General features: G+C 46.2%; 1 protein-coding gene and 1 long non-coding RNA gene across 7 annotated transcripts in view; both read left to right on the top strand.

Annotated features, from left to right (window-relative positions):
• The window catches only part of LARGE1 (LARGE xylosyl- and glucuronyltransferase 1), a 544237-nt gene that overhangs the window by 421762 nt on the left and 99024 nt on the right, over positions 1-23451 (top strand). For all 6 annotated transcript variants that reach the window (XM_045062296.1, XM_045062294.1, XM_045062295.1 and 3 more), the window contains one exon: positions 3652-3756. In XM_045062296.1, coding sequence (XP_044918231.1) covers positions 3652-3756 — 105 coding nt within the window. The remainder of the gene's footprint in view (positions 1-3651; positions 3757-23451) is intronic.
• On the top strand, positions 3763-6679 carry LOC123386726. The gene is made up of 2 exons (XR_006601087.1): positions 3763-4380; positions 5423-6679. It is a non-coding gene; the product is annotated as an uncharacterized LOC123386726 (long non-coding RNA).

Below are 23451 nucleotides of genomic sequence, written 5' to 3'. Positions count from 1 at the left end.
CAACGTGGGGCTTGAACCCATGAACCATGAGATCATGACCTGAGCCGACGTCAGCCACTTAACCGACTGAGCCACCCAGTAGCCCCATTGTTCTATTTTATTTTTGAGAGAGAGAGACAGAGACAGAGACAGAGTGCGAGCTGGGGAGGGACGGAAAGAGAAGGAGACACAGAATCTGAAGGGAGCTTCAGGCTCCAGGCTGGGCTCCAGGCTCCAGGCTGTGAGCACAGAGCCTGACGTGGGACTTGAACTTCCAAATTGTGAGATCATGACCTGAGCTGAAGTTGGACACTTAACCGACTGAGCCACCCAGGCTCCCCAACCCAGCTACCCTTTTAATCCCTGACAGAGCAGCTGATGAATCCATCTGAAAAAGCAAAATGAAATCTTAGTAGCTATTTATTATTTTGCATTTTGTCAACCAGCGGATGTTAAAATTACAGCTATCGTGTTCCTAATTAAGAATTTTTTAACCTTAAAGAGGGCTGGCATGTGTAAAGGAGTCATATGCAACCATCATGAGAAATGCAGCCCAGGTGCAAATTGAGAGGGGAGTTTGGATAACATTAACTTAGGTTAATCATGTATGTCACTCCTTCTCTGGAGATCAAGACCTTGGGTTCGAGCCTTGGGCAGAGCAACCAACATAAACATGCTTTCAGGTGGTGCCACCCCACCTTTGCAGTTTTCCATGCAGGTGAGGAAGATGCCAGATTTGCCAGAGAATGTGTTGGTGAGTAGAGGGAGGGCAAAATGCCTTGCAGCTTCAGAAGTGTGGGGGTACTAATACACTAACGTTGCGGGTCTCCCAGTCAGCAGAGATTTATCCACCAGACGTCATTGATTTAGTGTATTTGTTGGCACCCGTTAGTGTGTTGGATACCACCCAGTCCTTGCCCTCGGACTAATGTAGGTGGATATTTACAAATGAGGTGTGGATGTACCTGCGTATCACCCACTCTGTCCTTTACAGGGCGTAAGTCGGCTATGCAAAACATGCCAGGAGGAAGTGCTAAATGGAGCTGTCTCCCATCTCATGGGAGCGAAGGTAGAGTGACCATTCAGACTTAGGGGTGTTCATAGGTGGCTTCATGCTAGACGAATGGGAAGGGTTGACGGGCAGGGGTTGTCTGGGGGTCAGGGCAGTTCCCGTCAAGCAAGAGCCAAATGAGCGATAGCCAGAGGTGAGAATGTAAACAATAAAACTGTACATTTTCATTTGTCAGGAATGAAGTGTGGTTAAATAGAGAAAACTTCTGGGCTGCTTGGGTGGCTCAGTTGGTTAAGCAGCCAACTCTTGATTTCAGCTCAGATCACGATCTCATGGTTCATGAGATCGAGCCCCGCATCGGGCTCTGCACTGACAGCACAGATTCTCTGACCCTCCTTGCTCACTCACACGCACATGTACTCTCTCTCTCAAAATAAATAAACTTAAAAAAAGGAGAGAAAGCTTCTGAAGAAGTAGATTGAGGCAGAACACAGTTCATGGAATGCCAGAGTATGCGATTTGGACTTTGAAGGTGCTGAAGATGAGCATATCTGAACTTCAGGTGGCTACCCTAAAAGTCAGTGAACGATCATTCCCCTGTTGTCATTTTCGAGCATGTGACAGACACCGTGTTCATTATCCTGAACCCGGGGTCATTAGTAATTATGAACCGGATCCCTCAAGGACTCTGTGGCCCCCCTGCACCCCAACCTCTGTGAGAGGTTATCACGTGGACTCTGTAAGGAGGTCACAGCATCGGGATGCGGCACACATCTTTCTCAGCTGAGGACAACCTGCTTTTCAGATCTCATTGTTTTGCAAGAACACCCCAAGCTCGTTGCATGTAGAATTGATTGGCTCTTGCACTTCTTGAATTGTTGATGTGTTTTTCTGAGGGATTCTACAAGTTTGGGATGTGATCATATACAATGACAAAATGGGTGGTAGTATTTTTCCCATGCCTCTAATTTATGTATTTGTGCCGGGGTGATGATTTAGATAGGAGCTCGATAAATTGATCAAATAAATTACGCCGAGCCCACACACCATCATTTCAGGGAGCTGCCATCACACCAGGGAGGTTCTATATCATGCAGCATGCTGTTCCGGGAGAAATGTCGTGTTTTTCTTAACATGCTGCCAGGCTTTCATTTGGTCAGAAAGGTCTTTATTTCTCAGATTGGCCAATAATATCAAGATTTTAGCCCCAGAAGGCATCGCTTAGCTCTGGAAGACCATGCTTATTAGTCATGTGACCCTGAGCAAGCTATTTAAAATATCCAAGCGTCAGTTTCTTTTTCCATAACAAGGGTTTTTCATTCTTCCCACAAATGCTTGTTGTAAAGGCAAACGAGATGGAATTGAGACGGTGGAAGGAGTGTGTGCGTCGAACAAGTATTAAATTATGTGCTGGCTCCACCACTACCTGTGCACATCATGATCCTGGTGAACTTCAGTTTCCTGGTGTGTAAATAGTTGACGGTTAAATCCAAGGGAATGAATACCTTCTGCAAGTAGATGATGGGCTTGTCTCGTGGAAGATGGGTGGGTCTGATGCCCTGCTTGCCCTCCATAGAAGGCCTGGACTCCCAGGAACATTATGTTCTAAGAAATCAAGAGAAGTCACTGACTCCCCTAAGGTGCTGAGAAACTAGTCTAAGAGGCCTGGCTCAGCCGTGCTGTTGGTCCCAGTACAGCAGACACAGGCCAACGTCAGAGCTGAGTGCTGGGGACAGAGAACCAATTGCTCCTCTAGAAAACACTCCTGCATTGACATGACACAGTGGCTTGGGGACTCATGATGAAATGGACGTGAGGGTGAAAACACTGTGGGGAGGTGGCCAAAAGGGGGCTCTTCTCTGTGGGCTTCCATCTCCTTCACCAAGGGGCATTTTTTACCTCCGATGGGGGCAGATGATCTCAGCTGATGCCCAGACAGCCAGTGAACTCATGTACAGTGGGGGATAGTAGAGCTGGAACACTTGAGGTGTGTCGGTAAATATGTGTTGCATGAGTTAAGGGATGGATGGTCAGCTGGTCAGCTGGTTGGTTGGCTGGTTGGTTGGTTGGTTGGTTGGTTTGGGATTCCGGTATTATCACAGAGTAACTGGGTGACCTTGGGCAAGTTACTTATCTGCTCCTTAGTTTCTTCTCTATAAAATGGGGATAATAAAAATGGCGGGGCAAGGGGTACCTGGGTGGCTTAGTCGTTTAAGCATCTGACTCTTGATTTTGGCTCAGGTCATCATCTGGTGGTTTGTGAGATCAAGCCCCAAGTCAGGCTCTGTGCTGACAGCTCAGATCCTGCTTGGGATTCTCTCTCTCTCCCTCTCTCTCTCTGCTCCTCCCCCATGCACGCATGCTCGCTCACTCTCTCTCTCCCTCTCTCTCTCTCTGCCCCTCCCCCATGCATGCATGCTCGCTCACTCTCTCTCTCCCCCTCTCTCTCAAAATGACTAAATAAACTTAAAAAAAATGGCGGGGCTGCCAAACTTTGAAAATTAAATACATTAATACAAGTTAAGCACTTAGATCAGGGCCTGACACTTAATAAAAACTACAATAAGATTTACCATTACTATATCTCCTATTCAGTACTTACTTACTGTTCCGTGTGGCTTGGCTTCTTTTAAGACCTTTGCTTTCTCTGTACTCTACAGGTCAGCAGGTCCTGGGCTTGGTAGAGAACCAGAGTGACTGGTACCTTGGAAACCTGTGGAAAAATCACCGTCCTTGGCCTGCCCTTGGAAGGGGCTACAACACAGGTAAATCGTGAGGGTGGTACATGGTGGGGGGTTCAGAAGGTGACATGAGGGTTCAGTGTGCCTTCCTCTGAGGGAGGAGGCAGGCAAAGGATAGGAGGAGACCACTTGGTTGCCTGAATTCTGCAGTGGATGGTACCTACACAGCTGACCTTTGGTTCTTTCTTAGAGCCACAACTATAGTCAGCTTGGCTGTCAGACCTTGGCTGTCAGTTGCAACCTTAGCAAAAAGCCTCCCTCCTGACTCACCTTCAGATCTAGATCCCGTTGGGCTTTTTTTAGAAGTATGACCTCTAGGTCCCTTGGCTCCGTTGATACAAAGATCGTTCCACAGTGACAAAGAACCCGACATTCAGCTTCTTACCACGACAAAGATTTACTTTCCTCCCATTCCATGTCCATGTGAGGCCTGCTGGATCTTGCTCACCGTAGGCATTCCGGATTCATCTGGATTCATCCTTCCCGGTATAGGGAGGAAAGTAGCAGATGTCCTATTGATTCTGAAAGTTTCTGGTCAGAAGTGACATAATTTCTGCTAATAGTTCATTGGCTAATGGTATCTTCATTCATTCATTCTGTGTTCAACAGCTATGCCTGGTGTGGACTAGACCCTAGACCCCGTGCCAGGTAGGCCAGATAACGCCCATGACCTCACAGAGTGTATCAATAAGAGACTAGAGCGACATCCCTCTCCTTAAGCTCAGGACTGCCAATGTCTATTGTTTCAGTGCTTCTGGATCCTTCTGCCCTTTCTCCTTTATCTTCTATTGCCACCGCTTTGGAACCTTGCTCTTGAAGGATGTAGATGTGTGGCCTGTGTCAGGATTAAAACTTGGAGCTCAGGGGGCAGTAGGTTTGGTGAGGCCCAGAAGGACTGGGACCTGGCATCTGAGACCAGCTGGACTGGGGTGGGGTGGGTGTCAGGGGATGGCGCCACCTAAAAGGTCTTGGGGGCTTAAAGTCAACTCTGAGAGCTGAGGGTCAGGTGCGAATGCAGGGGCCCCGGAGGCCAAAGAAAAATGGATGACAGTCAAGCTTCCAGAGGTGAGAGTTCAGAGATGGGGTCAAAGCTGGAGGAGGACAAGGAAAGGAAGTGTCAGAGTCCATGTCCAGAGGTGCCAGTTAGGGAGTCTCCTGTAAAGGCTGTCCTTTGAGATGGGGGCCGGGGCTGTCCTTAGCTGACATTTGGCAGAACATCCAGGCATGCCTCCCTCTATGGAATTTTTTCCTGTGATACCTTCCAGGCATTACAGCCTTCTTTAAAGGTTGCAGCTAAGGAATTTTAACAGGCCTTTCACACACCTCCTGGAGGCTCCCCTGCTGCGCTGGGCATTAACCCTTGAGTTGCTGGATGGTGAGGATGTCTGAGGAATCCCTGAGAGGGGCCAGGCTGGGGGAGGGAGACAGAAGGGCTCTGAGCACCAGCTCTCCCTCAGCTGGTGTAGAAGTATTTTCATAATGGCTAAGGCAACATCTCTGGTCTCGGCATACCAGCTGAGTATGTACTGGCTGCTTTCTAGAAGTTACTCTGATTCAATCCTTACACTAACCCCACCATGCAGGCACTATTCTTATCTCTATTTTATACCCAGGAAACTCACACTGAGAGGGGTTGAGGCTCTAGTCTGAGCATTAAGGAGGCTGCCTTGTTAACTACTGACCTTCCTAGGTTGAACTTCACTGGCTTCAAGATCAAGAATACTATACATTGTGGAATTCTGGACTCTTGTCTTTCAACCATCTGGAGACGAGCCTAGACTTTTGCCTCATAAGCCTCCAGGAAGTTTCTGGAGCAGAAGAGTCTGCTCTGAAATATGGCACTCTGTTTCTTCTCCAAGCAAACCTTCCCAGAGGGCTTTCCCAGTGTATTTGAGGCTAGACCCTTTAGGAACCCACTGTGGGGCCAATCATATGCCTTCCTCCCACCCCGTCCCGTTCTTTCCTTTGGTAAACGAATTATCATCTGATGTTGATATTTTGTAAAAGCCTGAATTCCAGTACATTCACTCCAGGCTTTCAGGAAGCCCGAGACACCCATGTCTGTTGGGTGGGATAAGGGAGATTTCAGGTAAACCCTGGTATCTGTCTTCCACAACACAGAATAATAGGCAGTGTCACACAGAGATATATACTGCAGTGGTCTCGAGGACACAGCATCAGGGTCGTGGTTATCTGTGTCAAACAAAAACCACAGGTCATCAATCTGGGTTTGCAGGGAGGAGAAGAATGTGGCACACTGGGGAATTTATTATGACAAAAATGACACGTCCCGTCCTGCCTCTCCCAGTTTGCCTCAGTGTGAGGTCAGGAGACATACAAGTCTCTAAACCACCTCCAGCTCCTCCTTGATATGCCAAGGAAGTGAGTTACTTTCCCACTTGCTGCTGCTTAAAGGGCAGAGCAGATGAGGAAAACCCTGTTAGAAGTGATGTGTCCATTTAAATAAGCCAGTGACACCGAGTGATCATTATAAAAGGATTTATGCGACATCAGAATGCATTGGCTTTCATGATGGGGATTTGTTATTTTAAGACTAGGAATTGTACCACACATCAGTGGATGAGTCATGAAGCATTTAGATTCTCGTGGAAATTGAGGACTCTGCTGGGAGGGAGCCCGCTGCCCTAAATCCTAACGGAAAGCAGGCCTCCAAAAGGGGTATCTCCAACAAAGCCCCACCTTGAGACTTCTGCTTTGTCTTGGCAAACTCTGGCAGATCCATGTTGGAATCGTGATTCAGCCACTAAGTGCCCATGTAGGCTTGGCCAAGTTAGTTCATCTCCCTGAAACTTAATTAATTCTTTCCCCTGTAAAATAGGATCATAGTACCTAGTATGGGGGGATTAACAAGGTAACTAGTTCAAAAGCCTAGCCCGGTGTCTCGCACAAAACAAGTGCTCAGTAAATCTTAGTTTGTGCTCCCTTGGATTTTCTGTCATTTGTCCTATGGGGGAATGGAACCCGTCCTCTGCTTTTAAACTGGTGGTTATGTGACGTTTGTTAAGGTCTTCAAAGCCCTCTCAGGTCAGAAAAACAACCTGAGATTTTCGCTCTTCCCTAAATACAGTGCAGCCACCTAGCACTTTTTCTCCTGTTTCTCTACTATCTGGAAAAAGTTACCTTTTCATATCATTTTAGAAAAAGAGATGATTTTACTTCATAGACCAGCTTCCTAACTGTGTTTTACTTTAAAAATCCTCGGGGGTGGGGGGGAAGCATAGGCTGTTTGAGTTGAAAATCTGTCTTCAAGAGATAACTTTATCGCTTTCCAACATGGTTCCTTTTGGAAAGCTACTCAAGCTCTCTGAGCCTTGGGTTTGTTTCTGGGAACGGAGAATGAATAAGCCCACCCAGAACCCATTGTGAGGCTCTGTTGTGGTAGTGTAGCTACAAGGGCCTGGTGAACCGAAATGCATTAGGAGTCGGTTGTAGTTTTTATATCTCCTCCGGACCACAGCCTAGCTGAGTAACTGTTTCCCAGTCATTTAGATTTGTCCACATTTATCAAGTTCAGCTGCATTCACCAGGCATCAGCCCAGACACTTTACTATGCACTATCTTCATTAATTCCTAGAATTGTCTTGTACGGTAGACATTCCCCTGAAAATAGCCAGCCAGCTTCCTCCTTCCTTTTGTTTCTCCTTCCCAGTCTGCTTGCACAAAGCCCACAGGGCCTAAACGATTAGAGCAGATCTGTTCGCCATCTCCCACATCCTCCCCTCCCTTCTTACCAGAGCTGTTTACAACTTAATTCCATCTTCACAGAACTGCTGAGCCACAGCAGCTGTGGACGACCAGGCCGACCCCAGCACAGTGCCTTTGCCATGAGCACTCGGGTGGAATTAAAGGGCACCTCCCACATCCTTGCATCGAGATGGGTTCATTCCCGACCACTCTGTCCATTCATCATCTAGGTGCGGGAAGCTGTCATTCACCCAGCATTCAGCTGTCTGCAGGACTTTTTTTTTTTTCTTTCCTTAAATAAGATTATGACAGGCTCATTAAGATTCAGCCCACTTCAGTTCCTACGCTGACGGCGAATATCTTAAAAACAAACACCAGCAAAGAAGAGAAGGAGAAGGAAAGCTACAAGTAGCAGGTGACCGGAGAATGGGGTGAGGGAAGTCAGGCCGGTAGAAAGGAGATGCTTGACAGAGAGGTTTGTTTGTGGACGATCCCAAAGGTTACTCCAGGACAAGGTGCGTCCTCCCCGAGACGAGGTTGTTAACCAGAGGATGTGCTTTAAGAAACAATTTAAAAATAAAATGTATCCCAATTCCTTTCAGTCTCCAAAGTAGGCCAGAGACAGGCAGATGGAGACCTGGCTCTCCAGGGAGGGAGGAGGAATTTCTCTAGGAATCCTTATCCACAGAACAATCGAATGGGGACATTCAAGGGTGGACTCAGCTCTGAGGCTAGAGCACAATAAGAGGTACAAGTGGAAGGTGGAGGCCTGGCAAAGCCAGGTGCCACGGTGATTCCAGGGCAGGGATTCAAAAGGTGCCAATGTTTGACCACTTGCCAAAGAACTGCTAAACAATTAGCTTTCGAGGGCCGCCCAGAGCGTGGGATATCCGCTGACCCTTTGCTCTGCCCCTGACCTCCAGTCTTCTGCAGCCCAAGGCAAGTCCTTTCATTTCTCAGAGCCCTCCTTGTCTCTTGGCTCAGGAACTAAGAACTGTTTATGCTCTGAAGGAATATTAGTATTGGATGATTTGTCTGCAATAATTGCTTTCAGAGAAACTAGCTTTAAATGTAGTTCATTCAACACATGCCACTGAATGTCTATATTCAGGGTAGAAAAAGATTTGTAAACAAAAAAAAGTGAGTGCTACCAAGAACTTTCCTTTAAGAAGATTGTGGTTTAGTGGAGGAAAGTTTGCATATCCACAGAGACTTAGGGTGACTTGAGCCCCTAGGATGATTGAGATTCAGAGTTGAATGCTGACCTCGTAATAAACCTCAACCAGCATTTTCTAGACTAATTCCAGAAGACATTGCAGGAGATGTTGATACATCTTTAGAAACTATGGACAGATAAGGTTGAGAAATCTGTACACTAGATCCTTCCCTTAGAAATTCAAATTGAGTATTGGTGTATTCGAGATCCTGGAAAGTCAAAAGTAAGGGAGGCTTTTCAGCCCAGTGGATTTTCCACTCTTACTTGATCCTAGGGCTATGGAAAGAAGTTTGGAAAAAAACTACTTCTACACCAATTCTGGGGACCAGGATTATGACTTTTTGAGCTCTGTATCCCAAGCTCGTGGCACAGAAGAGTTTAAATAGAGTTTGTAGAATAAGCCCATAGAAAGATGCTTGCCATTTGAAGCATGGTTCACTCAGTAGACATGTCTAGTCTATTCTGTACTGTATTTTCTCATCCATCTCTGTACTGTAAGGATGTAGACGTGCTCTTACTGCACCTTCTTAGTCAACATCTTCGGTGTCATTGCATGTCTGAAGCCAGTTGCCAGCTCTCCAAAACCTCCTTCCCATAGGAAGGAATTCTGTGTGAGATAGCTTCTAGATCTTCCACCATCCTGTTGGGTTGGCCATTTTAGGTAGCTCCTACTTCTCTCTGTGAGGGCGACACACTGATCTGAATGATACATTCTGGATGTTATCAAACTGTCAGAGGTTCACGCCTCCACCTGGACATTTCTGTCCGCTCTTCTGAATCATTTAGAATGTCTGCTTAAAAATGTCAGCTTTCAGGCTCTAAACCACATAAAGTGAATCTGAATCTCTGGAGGTGAGGCCAAGTAACTTTGCTTCGAAGCGTGCTCCCTATGTGATTCTGATGCATGCTAAAATTTGAGAGAGCCTCCTGGTACACGCTTTTATTGCCATTTGCACATCAAGCTCACATTGAACTTGAGTTCAACTGAGAAGCTCCATGAGTGACTGTTGAGCCAAAGGTTCCCCATTCTGTACTTCTGTACTAGATTTATTGACCCCAAAGCACATACTTTATTTTTATCTCTAGTTGAGTTTTATCTGATTTAGACCCATCTTTGTCTCATTTTATTTGACTTCATTTTAGTCCTCAACTTAGGGTCATCCACAAAAATAATGAAAATGCCTTCTGTTCATTCAGCCAGTGGCCTTGCCTCATTTTTGTAACAAATGTTTTGAAGGCTTTTTTTTACAATCCTGGAATAAAATTCAAAGGTTACCTATATTACACTGTCTACAAATACAATTTCAAAAAAAAAAATCGATATAGTGACCTGGCTATATAATTTACAGAAGAAATAAAAGGAAATTAATTTACTATAAAATAATATTGACTTCACATGTAATTGCTCAGGCTTGGCTCCAGTGGAACCAGGACCTGATGGAATAGTCAGATGCTTCTGTGCCTGTGTTCAGGGTAGAGCCATCTTCAGGGTGAAGCTGACAGTGTTGAACATCACCAATGGGGCACTGGCAATCCAGATTCCACGAGTGGTGTTTGTGATCTGTGAGTGTTTTCCCAAAGTGGTAACCATCCCTTGGCAAATTATCAGGTAGCAGGAAGTATCCTCCTCCCTCAATTTGCACTCCAAATTCATTGTCTATTATTAAAACCATTGAAAAAACATCACTTCTGTTTCTGTAAGGAGTATGAGTTTCAGGCTCAGATAGTTAGAATGCCTAAACACAAATGTCCAGGGAGACCCATGGGATGCAGGAATAGTCTTCATTGCGGTAGCCTTTCCTGGGAAGAAGAGGCATTGCCCCCATGGAGAGCCATGAGTTCAAGGCACTGCAGCTGTTCAACAGATGGACCCAAGTGCAAAGCCGTGACCTGCTTGTGATCTCCCTCAAGGTTAGCATCAATGAATAAGATAATATGCTCCCCTCTCAGAGGGAAAATTCACTCATCTAGAAGTCTCTGTAGCAATACTGCCGCCAGCTACTTCTCTGCATTTACACTTCTTCTAAGGCTCAGTGAAGTTACCCAAAGCTTGTTCACTTCATTTCCTGAACCAGAATCTCCTTTGGCCTTAGTTCTTCTTCTTCTTTTTTTAAGTTTATTTATTTTGAGAAAGAGAGAATGCACAAGCAGGGGAAGGGAAGAGAGAGAGTGAGAGAGAATCCCAAGCAGGCTCCACCTGTCAGCACAGAGTCCAACGCAGGGCTCAGTCTCACGAACCAGGAGATCATGACCTGAGCCGAAATCAAGAGTTGGTTGCTCAACCGACTGAGCCACCCAGGTGACCCTCCGTTTTCCTTTTAAAACACAGTATTACTTGTGGAAATGAACAGTTGTGGGTTTAACTCATGGCTCCATCTGGTTCTGGCTCCATGATATCCGGGCATCTAATAGTCTTTATCATATCAGGACTTGAAGCATTCTCACCTCACAGGGTTGCTTAGAGGACAAAATTAGATAATATTTATAAAGTGCTTGGGACGATCTCTGGATCAGTCAGTGTCAGATATTAGTACTTTCTTTTTATATTTGAGGTTCCCCGGGGCTCCTCGGTGGCTCAGTTGGTTTACCGTCTGACTCTTGATTTCAGCTCAGGTCATGATCTCACAGTTTGATGAGATTGAGCCTCTGTGCTGTCAGTGCAGAGCCTGCTTGGAGCTCTCTGTCTTCCTCTCTCTCTGCCCCACTCATGTTGGTTCACTCTCTCTCAAAATAAATAAACTTTAAAAAAATGTTATGAGGTTCCCATAGAGGGAAAACAGTTGTGGCTCTTGAACATGGTTTGATAGTCACCCTATCGTTAGTCCATTGAAGAGGTCTGGGCCTGAGCACTCCCTCCCCAGCACCAGCCATCCGCGTGTTCAGTCATTCGCTGGACACATAATCCTCACGCACCCAGCATGTGCGACTTGCCAGCTACCTTTCCAGGCCCAGGGGATGCTGCAGACAGAGCAAAAAGGAGCTGTTTGTGGGAGGTCCCTTATTGTAGGAGAGAAGCAATCCCCCTCTTGTATCCTGTGATGCCCTGGTGTCAGGCGCTCCTGAACTCACTCAGCTGCAACCACTCTGCCTTCCCTGCCGTTCCTCAAACACACCTGTTTGAACCTGGGGGGGCCTCTCCAGCTCCAGAGAGCAGCCTCACTCCACTGCCTTTCCCTGCCTTACTCTCCTCGGTCGTGGTAATTGCCATCTGACCTACGATAATTTCCCTCATTTTCTTTTTAATTTTCTGTCTCTTTCCATGAGGATTTAAGTTCCTCAAGGGTAGTAATTTCTGTCTATTAATTTCCCTGCTTTATCTCCTGTCCCTAGAATCACGCCTGGCATATATTAGGCATTGAGTAAGTATTTGTTGTTGAATGAAATTAATAACTTTGGAAGATGGTAAGTGTTTTGGAGACAGTAGCACAGAGCAGCGGTCATCAGTGGGAGTTGGTGGGGAAATCTGGCTCCTGGGGGACGTTGGCACTGTTCAGAGATGTATTTGGTTGTCACAGTGAGGGAGATACTTCTGGCATTTAGTGGGTAGAGGCCAGGGATGCAGCCAACCCAACAATGCACAGAAGGTCCCCTATAAAAATATGTCCAGCATAAAATGTTTACGCTTCTGAGTTTGAGAAACCCTGATGTAATATGATGTGCTGAGAAGCATAGAAGGGAATTGGATTCTTCTGGAAAGAGCCATTTCTTTAGGGAAGGGCTCTTTGGGAGGATGGCATTTGAGCAGCAGACCTGAAAGGAAGTTGGCAGCCATGCTGGGTTCTGCAACAGCATTCCAGAGAGAACGGCCAACACAGCAGAGGCCCCCAGCAGGAGTAGACCTGGATGTGTATGTTCCTCTCATGGTCACACCCCACACCCCCTGGCCACAGGTGTCAAGCACACCTTCACCAAGCTATGGAGGATTAACCCATCTCTGGGCCATTCCTTACCTGCAGGGTCCAAGCCCTCCTCTAGAAATCTAGTGATGCTCAAAGCAGGGTCTTCAAGTATGCAAGATTCAGAATGCTCCCAGATTCTGCCCTGCAGGCCCTGGGAGCTCTGACTCACGTTAACACACATTGGAGCCTTGCATCTGGTCCTGTTCTCCTGCTTTGGTCTAGGGTTTGTAAAGATCACCACTAGCCCAGAGAGAATCGTGGCAAAGTGTAGCATCATTGGAAGGGGGGCATTCTGGGCCGGTCCTGGCTACCTCTCCAGGCACATGGCCCCTCCTCTTCCCTGCACATTCCTGTTTGGCCACACTGGCCTCCTGACTGTCACCCAAATGCATTCTCACCCCTAAGCCTGAACCCTCTGCCTGGACTACTCTTTCCATTACTACCTTCAGTGTTCTGCTCAGACAGCCTCTCCTCAAGGTGGGCTTACCTGGCCTGCTTCTCCCAGGGAACACTCCCCATCCCTCACCCTGGTTTCTTTTGCTTCATTGTGCTTTTCATCAGTGTTATAAAAGACACATTTTTTATTATTCAGCTGCTGCCTGTTGTAGGCAGATGGGCCCCCGAAAAATGCCCATGCCCTAATCTTTGGAATCTGTGATTCTGTTACGTTACATGGCAAAAGAGACTTTGCAGCTGTAATTACAGACCTTAAAATGGAGAGATTATCCTGGATTATCCGATGTGCCCAAAAATCTAATCACAGGAGCCCTTGAAAGCAGAAAGCTTCTTCCACCTGACAACAGGACAGATGTTACAGAAGGGGAGCCAGAGAGGCTGGGAGCGTGGGGAAGAGTTCTCATGCCACCCTGGTGGACAGTGTGTGACGAGGAGAGCAGGTAGCCTTCAGGAGCTAATGCATGCAAGGAAGAGGGGAGCTTAGTTCTACAACCACAGGGAACCGAATTCTGCAAACAACCTGATGAGTTTGCGGGTAGATTCTCCCCTAGAACCTCCAGTTAAGATCCCAGCCTGGCTGACACCTTGATTTTGGCCTTGTGAGACTAAGTGGAGAACCCAGCCCCACCCCTAGGCTTCTGACCTACACAGCTACAAGATAATGAATGTGTGGGTTTTAAGCTGTTAATTTGTTATGGCAGCAACAGGAGCCTTGTATCCCTGTCTTTCCCCACAAGAAAGCAAGGTCCTTGAGGGGTGAGAATCTTGTTTTGTTTGCTCCCATGTCCCCATCCAGAACAGGGAAAGTTCTCAGATATTTGTTGAATGAATAAATGCATTTCAGCTTCCATCAATCCTGCCTTTCTGGACATGGAAGACAACTTGGAAAGTCACTGGTGGGAAACCATCTATGTCCCCGTGTCTTACAGGATGTGCCCATTCGATAGGCATGCACTCAGCAGGTCACAGGTGCCTGGCATCAGGCCCTACACTAGGAGTAGAAATTAAAGTCCCGTGTGGTCTCTGCTTGCACCCCCGTTTCCCCTCCCCCCACACGGTCACGTTAGATTTAAAGTAGGAAGTTAAGGACAAATACAGTGCAGTTGGGTGCTGTGATGGAGGGGTGTGCCCACAGTCCCTGCTTGCATGCATTGAGAAGTGTCAGCCAAGAGGACTGGAGGTGGGGATGGGGGTGGGGGTGGACATTCCAGGTCAATAGAGCAGCAAGCCCCCCCGCCCCCCAACTTTGCCCCTTGCCCAGGCTAGGAGATGTAGAATTTCTTGGCACAGAAACCAAACAGCCCATGGTTTGGGCTTTTAGTTTAGTCCAAGATGTGACTTGTAGAGTATGTGCCCAGCATGTGGGGAGTGGTGAAGAGCCCAAGTTCTGGCTCCTTCAGTGGCCTTACAGCAACCATACAGTGGTCACTTAGGCACATCCCTTCACCTTTTGGGTTTTTTTTTTTTTTTTTTTTTTGCCTTTCTTGTAAAATGGGAGTGTCGGTACAGACTCAGGATTGCTGGAAAGCGTAAGTGAATGGAAAATGCCTGGCAAACAGTAAGCACTCAATAAATGGTAGCTAAGACTCCTGGCATAGCAGTACAGAGCACAGTGGTAGGCCAAGAGGCTGGGAACTTAGGTAGGGCCAATGTCTGAATGCTAAAGGGCCCATCCAGCTTCACTGGACAGGCTGGAAGGTTTTTAAACAATGCACAGCTTCACTCTTGGCCCTAGGGAGAAACTGTCCTCACCCAGCACTCTCTTCCCTTTTCATGGTCTCCATTTAAGTCTTGTCTCTGAGCCAGGTTCTCATCTGAGCACTGGGGTTACAGCCTGTGCAGACACTTTGCTAAAGCGCCCATCAGTAGGCCCAGGGCACTTAACCCACCACATTGCCTTCAGTAGCTCTGGGTTCTCTGTAGTACCCTCGCAAGGCAGCCAAACAAGAGCCCCCCTCCACTTGTCAGACTTGATGGGGGGCCTCCAATTACCCTGAACTGCTGAAGTGTTTTCCTAACTGCAGCATTCTGAAAACATGGCAAGATTTTTCATCCCCCACCCTCCTGAGCAAAAGCCCCTGTTCTAGAAGAGTTTCTCTGTCATTTGCTTCCTTCCTTCCCCTGGCATGGCCTCACGAGAGAGAATGTGTGTTTAATTTAAGGCTTCCAGAATCTGACCTTAAGTGCAAGAAGTCTGCTTCGCGACTTCTCTCATTCTGGGATCTTTTCGCCTGAACTATTTTCCTTATAAATGATTCTGTTTCCTGGGTAGCTCTGACCAGGGTCTCACGGTTTTCTTCTCTCTTTGCTAAGTAAATCATAAAGAGAAAACCAAGAACAATAGTAAAACTTGTCCACTGGCCTCCACTGGGCCTCATCTGCAGTTGTCCAGGTGAGCTAGAATGGCCTCATCTGTCACCTAGAGAAGGGGGTGCTACTGGCTGCTGCTGAGCTTGTCCTTAAACTGCTATGCATCCTGAACGGAAGGTAGTCCAGCCGCCTCTCCAAGCCTCGGTGTTCTCTGCTGTGAGTTGAAAGCAACAGTGCTGTCTTAGTCCATTCAGGCTGCTAGTAACAGAATACCTGAGACTGAGTGGCTTATAAATAACACACATTTATTTGTCACAGTTCTATAGACAGGGGAAGTCCAAAATCAAGGTGCCAGCAGATTTGGTGTCTGCTGAGGGCCCTGCTTCCTGGTTCATGGATGGCCATCTTTTTCCTGTGTTCTCACATGGTGGAGAAGGCAAGGAGCTCACTGTGGTCCCTCTTATAAGGGCTCTAATCCCATTCATGAGGTCCCTGCTGTCTTGACCTGATCACCTCCCGAAGACCCCCCTTCCTAATGCCATCACAGTGGGGATTAGGCTTCAACATAGGAGTTTGGGGGGCACACATTCAGTCTGTCATAATTACCTGCCCTGAAATGTCACCCTAATGCTGAGAAGGTAAAAGCGTAGAGATCTATAGAGCTGAACAAGGTTATCGGTGTTTTCTTAACATCTGAGCGCCTGTCACCAATCCTACACCGCTTTGTTAATTACATATCACCACTTGCTCCTCCAGCCTGATCACACCTGTTTTATCCACTTATCTTCAGCCATTCCTCATTCTGCAGCCAGAAACCCTCTCCCCAGGGTATATGGTGGTCATCTTCATAAACAGGGCTTCCTGTGCCTTGATGTTTGAGAGGGCTCTCAGGGGTCTGAAAGTCTCAAATCCTGATACCTACTTAGGGTATTTCAGGGCAGAAGTAGAGATCTTGTAAGGTGTATGTATAGTGTGTATGTTTAAAAATCCATATTCTGGGGGCGCCTGGGTGGCTCAGTTGGTTAAGCATCCAACTTCGGCTTAGGTCATGATCTCACAGTTCGTGGGTTCGAGCCCCATGTCGGGCTCTGTGCTGACAGCCCAGAACCTGGATCCTGCTTCAAATTCTGTGTCTCCCTCTCTCTCTGCCCCTCCCCCACTCTCACTCTGTCTCTCAAAAATAAACTTTAAAAAAAAATCCATATTCTGGCACATAGCAGGCACTCAATAAACTCTTTCTGTAGAACCTGGCACACAATGGGCCTTTCAGAAAGACCTTTAAAATTCCATTATAGACTCTGCCAGGTGCTGTGAGAGCACTAGATTACTGCCAAAGAATTGGATCACTTTTTTTTTTTTTAATTTTAAACTGCATGTAAAAAACTTTAGACAACAATCCATGTCCACATTTGTTGTAAAGGACAAATAGTAAAGAAGTGCAGTGACGTACTAGAGCCTTGGCTTGTGAGAGCCTGTGGTTAAACTTTCAGGATATACGAGATCTGGTTGTTACACACAACTACTATTTAAAATCAAATTCTGGGGGCGCCTGGGTGGCGCAGTTGGTTAAGCGTCCGACTTCAGCTCAGGTCACGATCTCGCGGTCCGTGAGTTCGAGCCCCGCGTCGGGCTCTAGGCTGATGGCTCAGAGCCTGGAGCCTGTTTCCGATTCTGTGTCTCCCTCTCTCTCTGCCCCTCGCCCGTTCATGCTCTGTCTCTCTCTGTCCCAAAAATAAATAAACGTTGAAAAAAAAAAGATTTTAAAAAATAAAATCAAATTCTGTAAAGTTACCATTAAATAAGTTATTTTTTAAACAGGTAATAAATGCTCAAAACTCATTACTTCCTAAACATCTTACTACTATCTGTGTTCTTAAGGTTATTTATATCTGTCAGATTTATATGGTGGGAGTAGTATATTGTGATTTGCTACTGCACGTCTCCTCCCAGCTCCAGCAGTGACACTGTGTTAGTAATTTGAAATCTTCCACAGTGAGAGTATTTACACCATGGGAATTGGCAAACACTACAAATCAGAGCTTGTCTTTCTGCAGATGCAAATGTTAAACATTTGCCAGCATCTAACCGAGATGCCGTAATACATGAAATCCCCTCTCCGCATCACCTTCCCCAAGGTTAATACTTCTTCTGCCCATGTAATTATTTCTCTTTACGTATGCATCTCCTTTTTAGTTATGTGCTCTGTTTACTTAAAAATAGGATGTTGGGATATCTTTCTACATTGGTACATAAAGTTGCATTTTCTTTTTAAGAACTGCATGCTTTTTCCATTTGATGAATGTGCCATAATTGATCTCGTTTCCTGATTAATTGCTATTTTAGGTGCTAGGCTTTGCCCCCCTCCATTTACAAACAATACACAGAAACATCCCTTATATTTATTTGTTTGCTTATGTGTATTTATACACAATGGATTTTAAGAAGGGGTACTGCTATATCAAACATTGTGGGGGCACCTGGGGGTCTCAGTCAGGTAAGCATCCAACTCTTGATCTCAGCTCAGGTCATGATCTCACGGTTCATGAGATCAAGCCCCACATTGGGCTCTGTGCTGACAGTGCAGAGTCTGCTTGGGATTCTCTTTCTCCCCCTCCACCACTTTCTCTTTCTCTCTCAAAAATAAATAAACTTTTAAAAAATCTTAAAAAGGGAGCACCTGGGTGGCTCTGTCGGTTAAGCGTCTGACTTCAGTTCAGATCATGATCTCATGGTTCGTGAGTTTGAGCCCCGTGTCGGGCTCTGTGATGACAGCTTAGAGCCTGGAACCTGCTTCAGATTCTGTGTCTCCCTCTCTCTCTGCCCCTCCCCCACTCGCACTCTGTCTCTGTCTCTCTCTCCTAAAAATAAACATTAACAAATTTTTTTAAATCTTAAAAAAACAGATATTTTAAATTTTTTTAGATTAGAAAATGCTAAATGTGTGGAGATCAGGTGAACAGAGGTAATATTTAAAAGTAAACTTAGGGGCGCCTGGGTGGCACAGTCGGTTAAGCGTCTGACTTCAGCCAGGTCATGATCTCGCGGTCTGTGAGTTCGAGCCCCGCGTCGGGCTCTGGGCTGATGGCTCAGAGCCTGGAGCCTGTTTCCGATTCTGTGTCTCCCTCTCTCTCTGCCCCTCCCCCGTTCATGCTCTGTCTCTCTCTGTCCCCAAAAAATAAATAAACGTTGAAAAAAAAAATTAAAAAAAAAAATAAAAAAAAAATAAAAAAATAAAAGTAAACTTAAAAAAAGTCTAATGTGTGTGTGTATATGTATGTGTTTTGTTTTCGGTGCTGGGAACACAGTCTGTATATTGCAGAAGAATCTGTATTTTGCCAAGTACCTACTTAATAGGAATTTGCTGTGGACTGAATGTGCCCCCTCCCCAAATTTATAAGGTTAAGCCTTAATCCCTGATGTGATGGTATTTGGATATGGGGCTTTTGAGAGAGAATTAGGTTTACATAAAGCCAAGAGAGAGGGGCCCTCATGATAGGGTTAGTGTTCTAATAAGAAGAGACACCAGGAGCGCCTGGATGGCTCACTTGCTTAAGTGTCCAACTGCCGATTTCGGCTCAGGTCATGATCTTACGGTCGTGAGATCAAGCCGCACGTCGGGTTTGGCACTGGTGGGCTCGGCACTGGACATGGAGACTGCTTAATATGCTTAAAGTTCTCTCTCTCACTCTCTACCCATGCTCTCTCAAAAAAAAAAAAAAAAAAGATACCAGAGAGGCTCACACTCTCTCCCTCCCTCCCTCCCTCCTCCTCCCCCTTCCATGAGGGGACACAATGCAAAAGTAGTCTTCTCCAAGCCAGGAGGAGAGCCCTCACCAGGAAGCCGTCCTGCCAGAAACCCTGCCTGGATCTTGGATTTCCAGCCTCCAGAACTGTGAGAAAAGAAACGCCCGTTGCTGAAGCCACCCAGTCCGCGGTGTTCTCTTACACCAGCCTGAGCCACCAAATACAAACCCAATTTCAGCCTTTTCCAATCCAGGCAGACAGTCTCTGACTGAGAGGTCCAGCCAGGCCTTGGAAGCCATGAATCACAAAGCAGCGGCCAACTCAAGCAGAGCCCTTTCCTTCCTGTGGGGAGCTCTGCCTGGTTCTGGCACTGCCACACCTGGACCAAGCATATTGACCAGGCCTAATCGGTGGACGCCAGGGGTGGTCATTTCCTGAAAATGTTTCTGCCCTACTCTGCTGGTCCACAGAAGGTCAGCTCTTCCTGACCCAGACACCTGGGTGGTTCAGTCTGCAGAAGAAGGGAGGCTATGATCCTAAGTCTTCCTGCCATAAAGAAAATAATCTGGCATTCATTCAGTGCACTGTTTGCTTGAAGACATGTTTACGTGGGAGGCGCCTGATTTCCTTGAGGCCTCTCCAGTGCACAGTACCCATCTCTTAGAGTCGACTCATGCTTTCATGTGCACTGGCTCACGTAATCAGAGGCGTCGGTGGAGGAGGTACAGAGGGGCTGATGGGCTCCAGAAGTTAGCAGAGCCAGTAAACAGCCCAGTGCTTGCGCCTACTTCCCAGTCTTTTCTCTGGCCTTCAGTGCTTGAGATTGAGAGAGCATTTACCCCAGGGAGGATTACCCAGCCCCTTCCCCAATACACAGGGCTCGGCAGCTGCAGTCTTACAACCTTGTGCCATCCACGCATTGAGGGCCAGGCATTATGTTAGTATCACCTGCTAACACTCACAGAGCATTTACTCTGCTGAGTCCTGTGCTAAGTGCACTTTATGCTTTATCTCATCTAACTCTCAGTATATCTTTTGTCCGGTTTGCACAGGTATTCAAAACTTTCCTTTAGAAGAGTGCTTCACAGTCATGGCTGTGCACTGGCATCCCCTAGGGAGATCTTAAAAACCCTACTGTCCAGGGCTCACCTCAAACCGGTTAGAACCTCCAACTCTAGTTTCTCTAAAATCAAACGTGTGTTCCCTTGTTTGTTTTCTTTCTTTCTTTCTTTCTTTCTTTCTTTCTTTCTTTCTTTCTTTCTTTCTTTCTTTCCTTCCTTCCTTCCTTCCTTCCTTCCTTCCTTCTTTCCTTCCTTCCTTCCTTCCTTCCTTCCTTCTTTCCTTCCTTCTTTCCTTCCTTCCTTCCTTCCTTCCTTCCTTCCTTCCTTCCTTCCTTCTTTCCTTCCTTCTTTCTTTCTTTCCTTCTTTCTTTCTTTCTTTCTTTCCTTCTTTCCTTCTTTCTTTCTTTCTTTCTTTCTTTCTTTCTTTCTTTCTTTCCTTCTTTCTTTCTTTCCTTTCTTTCTTTCTTTCTTTCTTTCTTTCTTTCTTTCCTTCTTTCTTTTCTTTCTTTCTTTCTTTCTTTCTTTCTTTCTTTCTTTCTTTTTTCTTTCCTTCCTTCCTTCCTTCCTTCCTTCCTTCCTTCCTTCCTTCCTTCTTTCTTTCTTTCTTTCTTTCTTTCTTTCTTTCTTTCTTTTTTCTTTCCTTCCTTCCTTCCTTCCTTCCTTCCTTCCTTCCTTCCTTCCTTCCTTCTTTCCTTCTTTCTTTCTTTCTTTCTTTCATTTATTTTTGAGAGAGAGGGAGAAAAAGAATCCCAAGCAGGCTCTGTGCTGTCAATGCAGAGCCCAACGCAGGGCTTGGTCCCCTGAATCGTGAGATCATTACCTGAGCTGAAATCAAGAGTCAGAAGCCACCCAGGCACGCCTGAGGTGTTTCCTTTCTACTCGATAGGCCTGCCCCCTAATCTTTCCCAAAACTACATTATAAAGTAGTCATAGGTACCCCTGTGTGCCTTCCACAGCTTTCTTTGGACCTTCTCCATCTTCACCTTGTTTCTATAACCGTCACCAGACTCTGGGACTCCATAGCTGTTTGATTTTGTGTACATTCATTCAGCAAAGACATTTTGAGTATTAGCTTTGCATAATATCAGACCCCGTGTTAGCCTCTGGGCATACCTGAGTGAAACCAGAATCCTGGCCTCAGACTGCTGTCAGGAAGACCCAGGACAGAGGCACTGCAGATTCGTCCATGTTGTCACAAATGGCAGGATTTCCTTCTTTTGTATAGCTGAATTATATTCCTGGTTGGTGTGTGTGTGTGTGTGTGTGTGTGTGTGTGTGTGTGTGTGTGTATGTAACACCACATTTTCTTTACCCACTTACCATCAAAGGGCATTTTGTTTATTTCCCTATCTTGACTATTTACTGCTACAGTGAACATAGGTGTGCAGACATCTCTTCAAGATCCTAATTTCAATTCCTTTGGAGAGTTGCCTTTGTTAACTATGCGAGGTGATGGATGTGCTAATTATCTTGATCTTCATAATCATTTTACAATGCACAGGTATATCAAATCATCACATCATACGCCTTAAATATATACAATTCTATGTGTTGGTTATTCTTCAATAATGTTAAGTTAAATGTTACAGACCCAGAAACAATTATAAAAGGTTGTAATGTATCAGTGCCCAGATGAAGAAAGTCTTGGGCTACAGGGAGGTGCAAGGACGCACCTCCAGGGGTTTATTTGCACCCCCATTGTTGCCCAGATTATGACCCATTATCTTATACTTTCCCTGGAACTGACAGAACCCGGCAAAAATGCCAGTGACATCAGAGAGACTAGCCTCGCAGTCTTCCCTTTCCTTGAAAGCTGTTCCTGTCGTCCACCTTTATGTTTAAGCATCCCCCCACCCCCACCCCCCCGCACTGTGTCCTCCTGAGCCCTCAGTTGCCAGATGTCCTTTTAGACCATATTTGACATTTCCCCACAGCAGGTCAGATGTATTTGAATCAGAATAGCATGGAATATCCTGAATTGGTTAGCAGGGCCCTCAGGGACTCCTCGAAGTGAAGGCAATCTTAGCTCAGACAATTATCCAAGAGAAATCACCCGTCTCTTAGCTGACAGTGCTATTGCACAGAGGCAAGCTTTGCTTATTGGGCCCACATGTATCCAGCATGGACCGTGTGCCCGGCACAGTGCAGACAAGCTCATCTTTAGTTATGCTCAACGGAGACAACAAAAGAAGTAGAAAACATAGCCCTTGCTTTCAGCAAACCCAAGATCGAATTGGAGTGCCCAGGCAAATAAATATACTGAGGGAACATTTATTTTCTTTGTCTCAGTCTAAATAGACTAATGTTCAACTGTTCCTAATGTTCAACCTCTTCCTAACGTTCAACTGTTTACAGCAGGGATTGATGCGTGCCTGATCTAGCCACCACCTGTTTTGGTGTGTCTCAAGCTAGGAATGGTTTTTACATTTTTAAATGATGAAAAAAGACAAGTACATTTTGTGGCACATAAAAATTAGATGAAATTCAAATTTCAGTGTCCACTAAAGCGTAGCTTTGGATGACTATATGCCCTTAAAAGCCAAACGAACGCTGATCCCCACCCTCCCAACACAGAGCTCCTGCTCTTGTGTCCTCTTTGATTATCTTGATTACTAAGAATCACCCCAGATAATTGCTCCCAGGTACAGCTTGCACCACACTTCCCCTCCCCCCACTTAACAGAAGCAGAAATTCATTTCCGGGGAGAAATTTCACCCTGCATTAAATAGATCCTTGGAAGGATAATGCCGTTTGGCTCCACCGATCCCCACTCCTTCCTTCTTTCTGTTTTATTGAACGCTGGAAACGTTATCAAGGGAAGGACGTTTATCATTCTTGCCTGAAAGCTCGGACCAGGGTAATTTTGCGCCTGCTTTTTCAATGATTGACACCACAACAAAGCTGGATTAAGTTCTCCCTTCTTTCTGCCCAGCATTCAACGTGCACCCCACTAATCCAATTTATACGAAATCCTCTCTCGTGAACAGGACAGCCTGTGGGTTTGCCCAGATCAGGCTGGCAAAGAGCAGTAGGTTCATTCATTAGCACAGGCTCACACCCCGAAGGGTTACCATGGCCTTCTGCCTGCTGGAGTCGCTTTCCAGTAGATATGGGCCTTTGTGTGCCCACGGGAATAATGCTAATAGTCCTGGCTAACATTTATTGAGCACTTGTTATGAATGTGGTATTTCAAATGGATTATTATCTTGTTTAACTTTCACAGCAGCCCAGGAGGCAGGCACTCCTTGCTGTTCCTGCAGTAGATCAGCTCGCCCAGGGCCTTTGCACCTGTAGCTCCTTCAGCCTGATTTCCTCCCCCCACGTCAGC

This window comes from Felis catus, chromosome B4 (assembly GCF_018350175.1).
Source record: "Felis catus isolate Fca126 chromosome B4, F.catus_Fca126_mat1.0, whole genome shotgun sequence".
Lineage (NCBI taxonomy): Eukaryota > Metazoa > Chordata > Mammalia > Carnivora > Felidae > Felis > Felis catus.
This window is presented reverse-complemented; position numbering and strand designations above follow the sequence as displayed.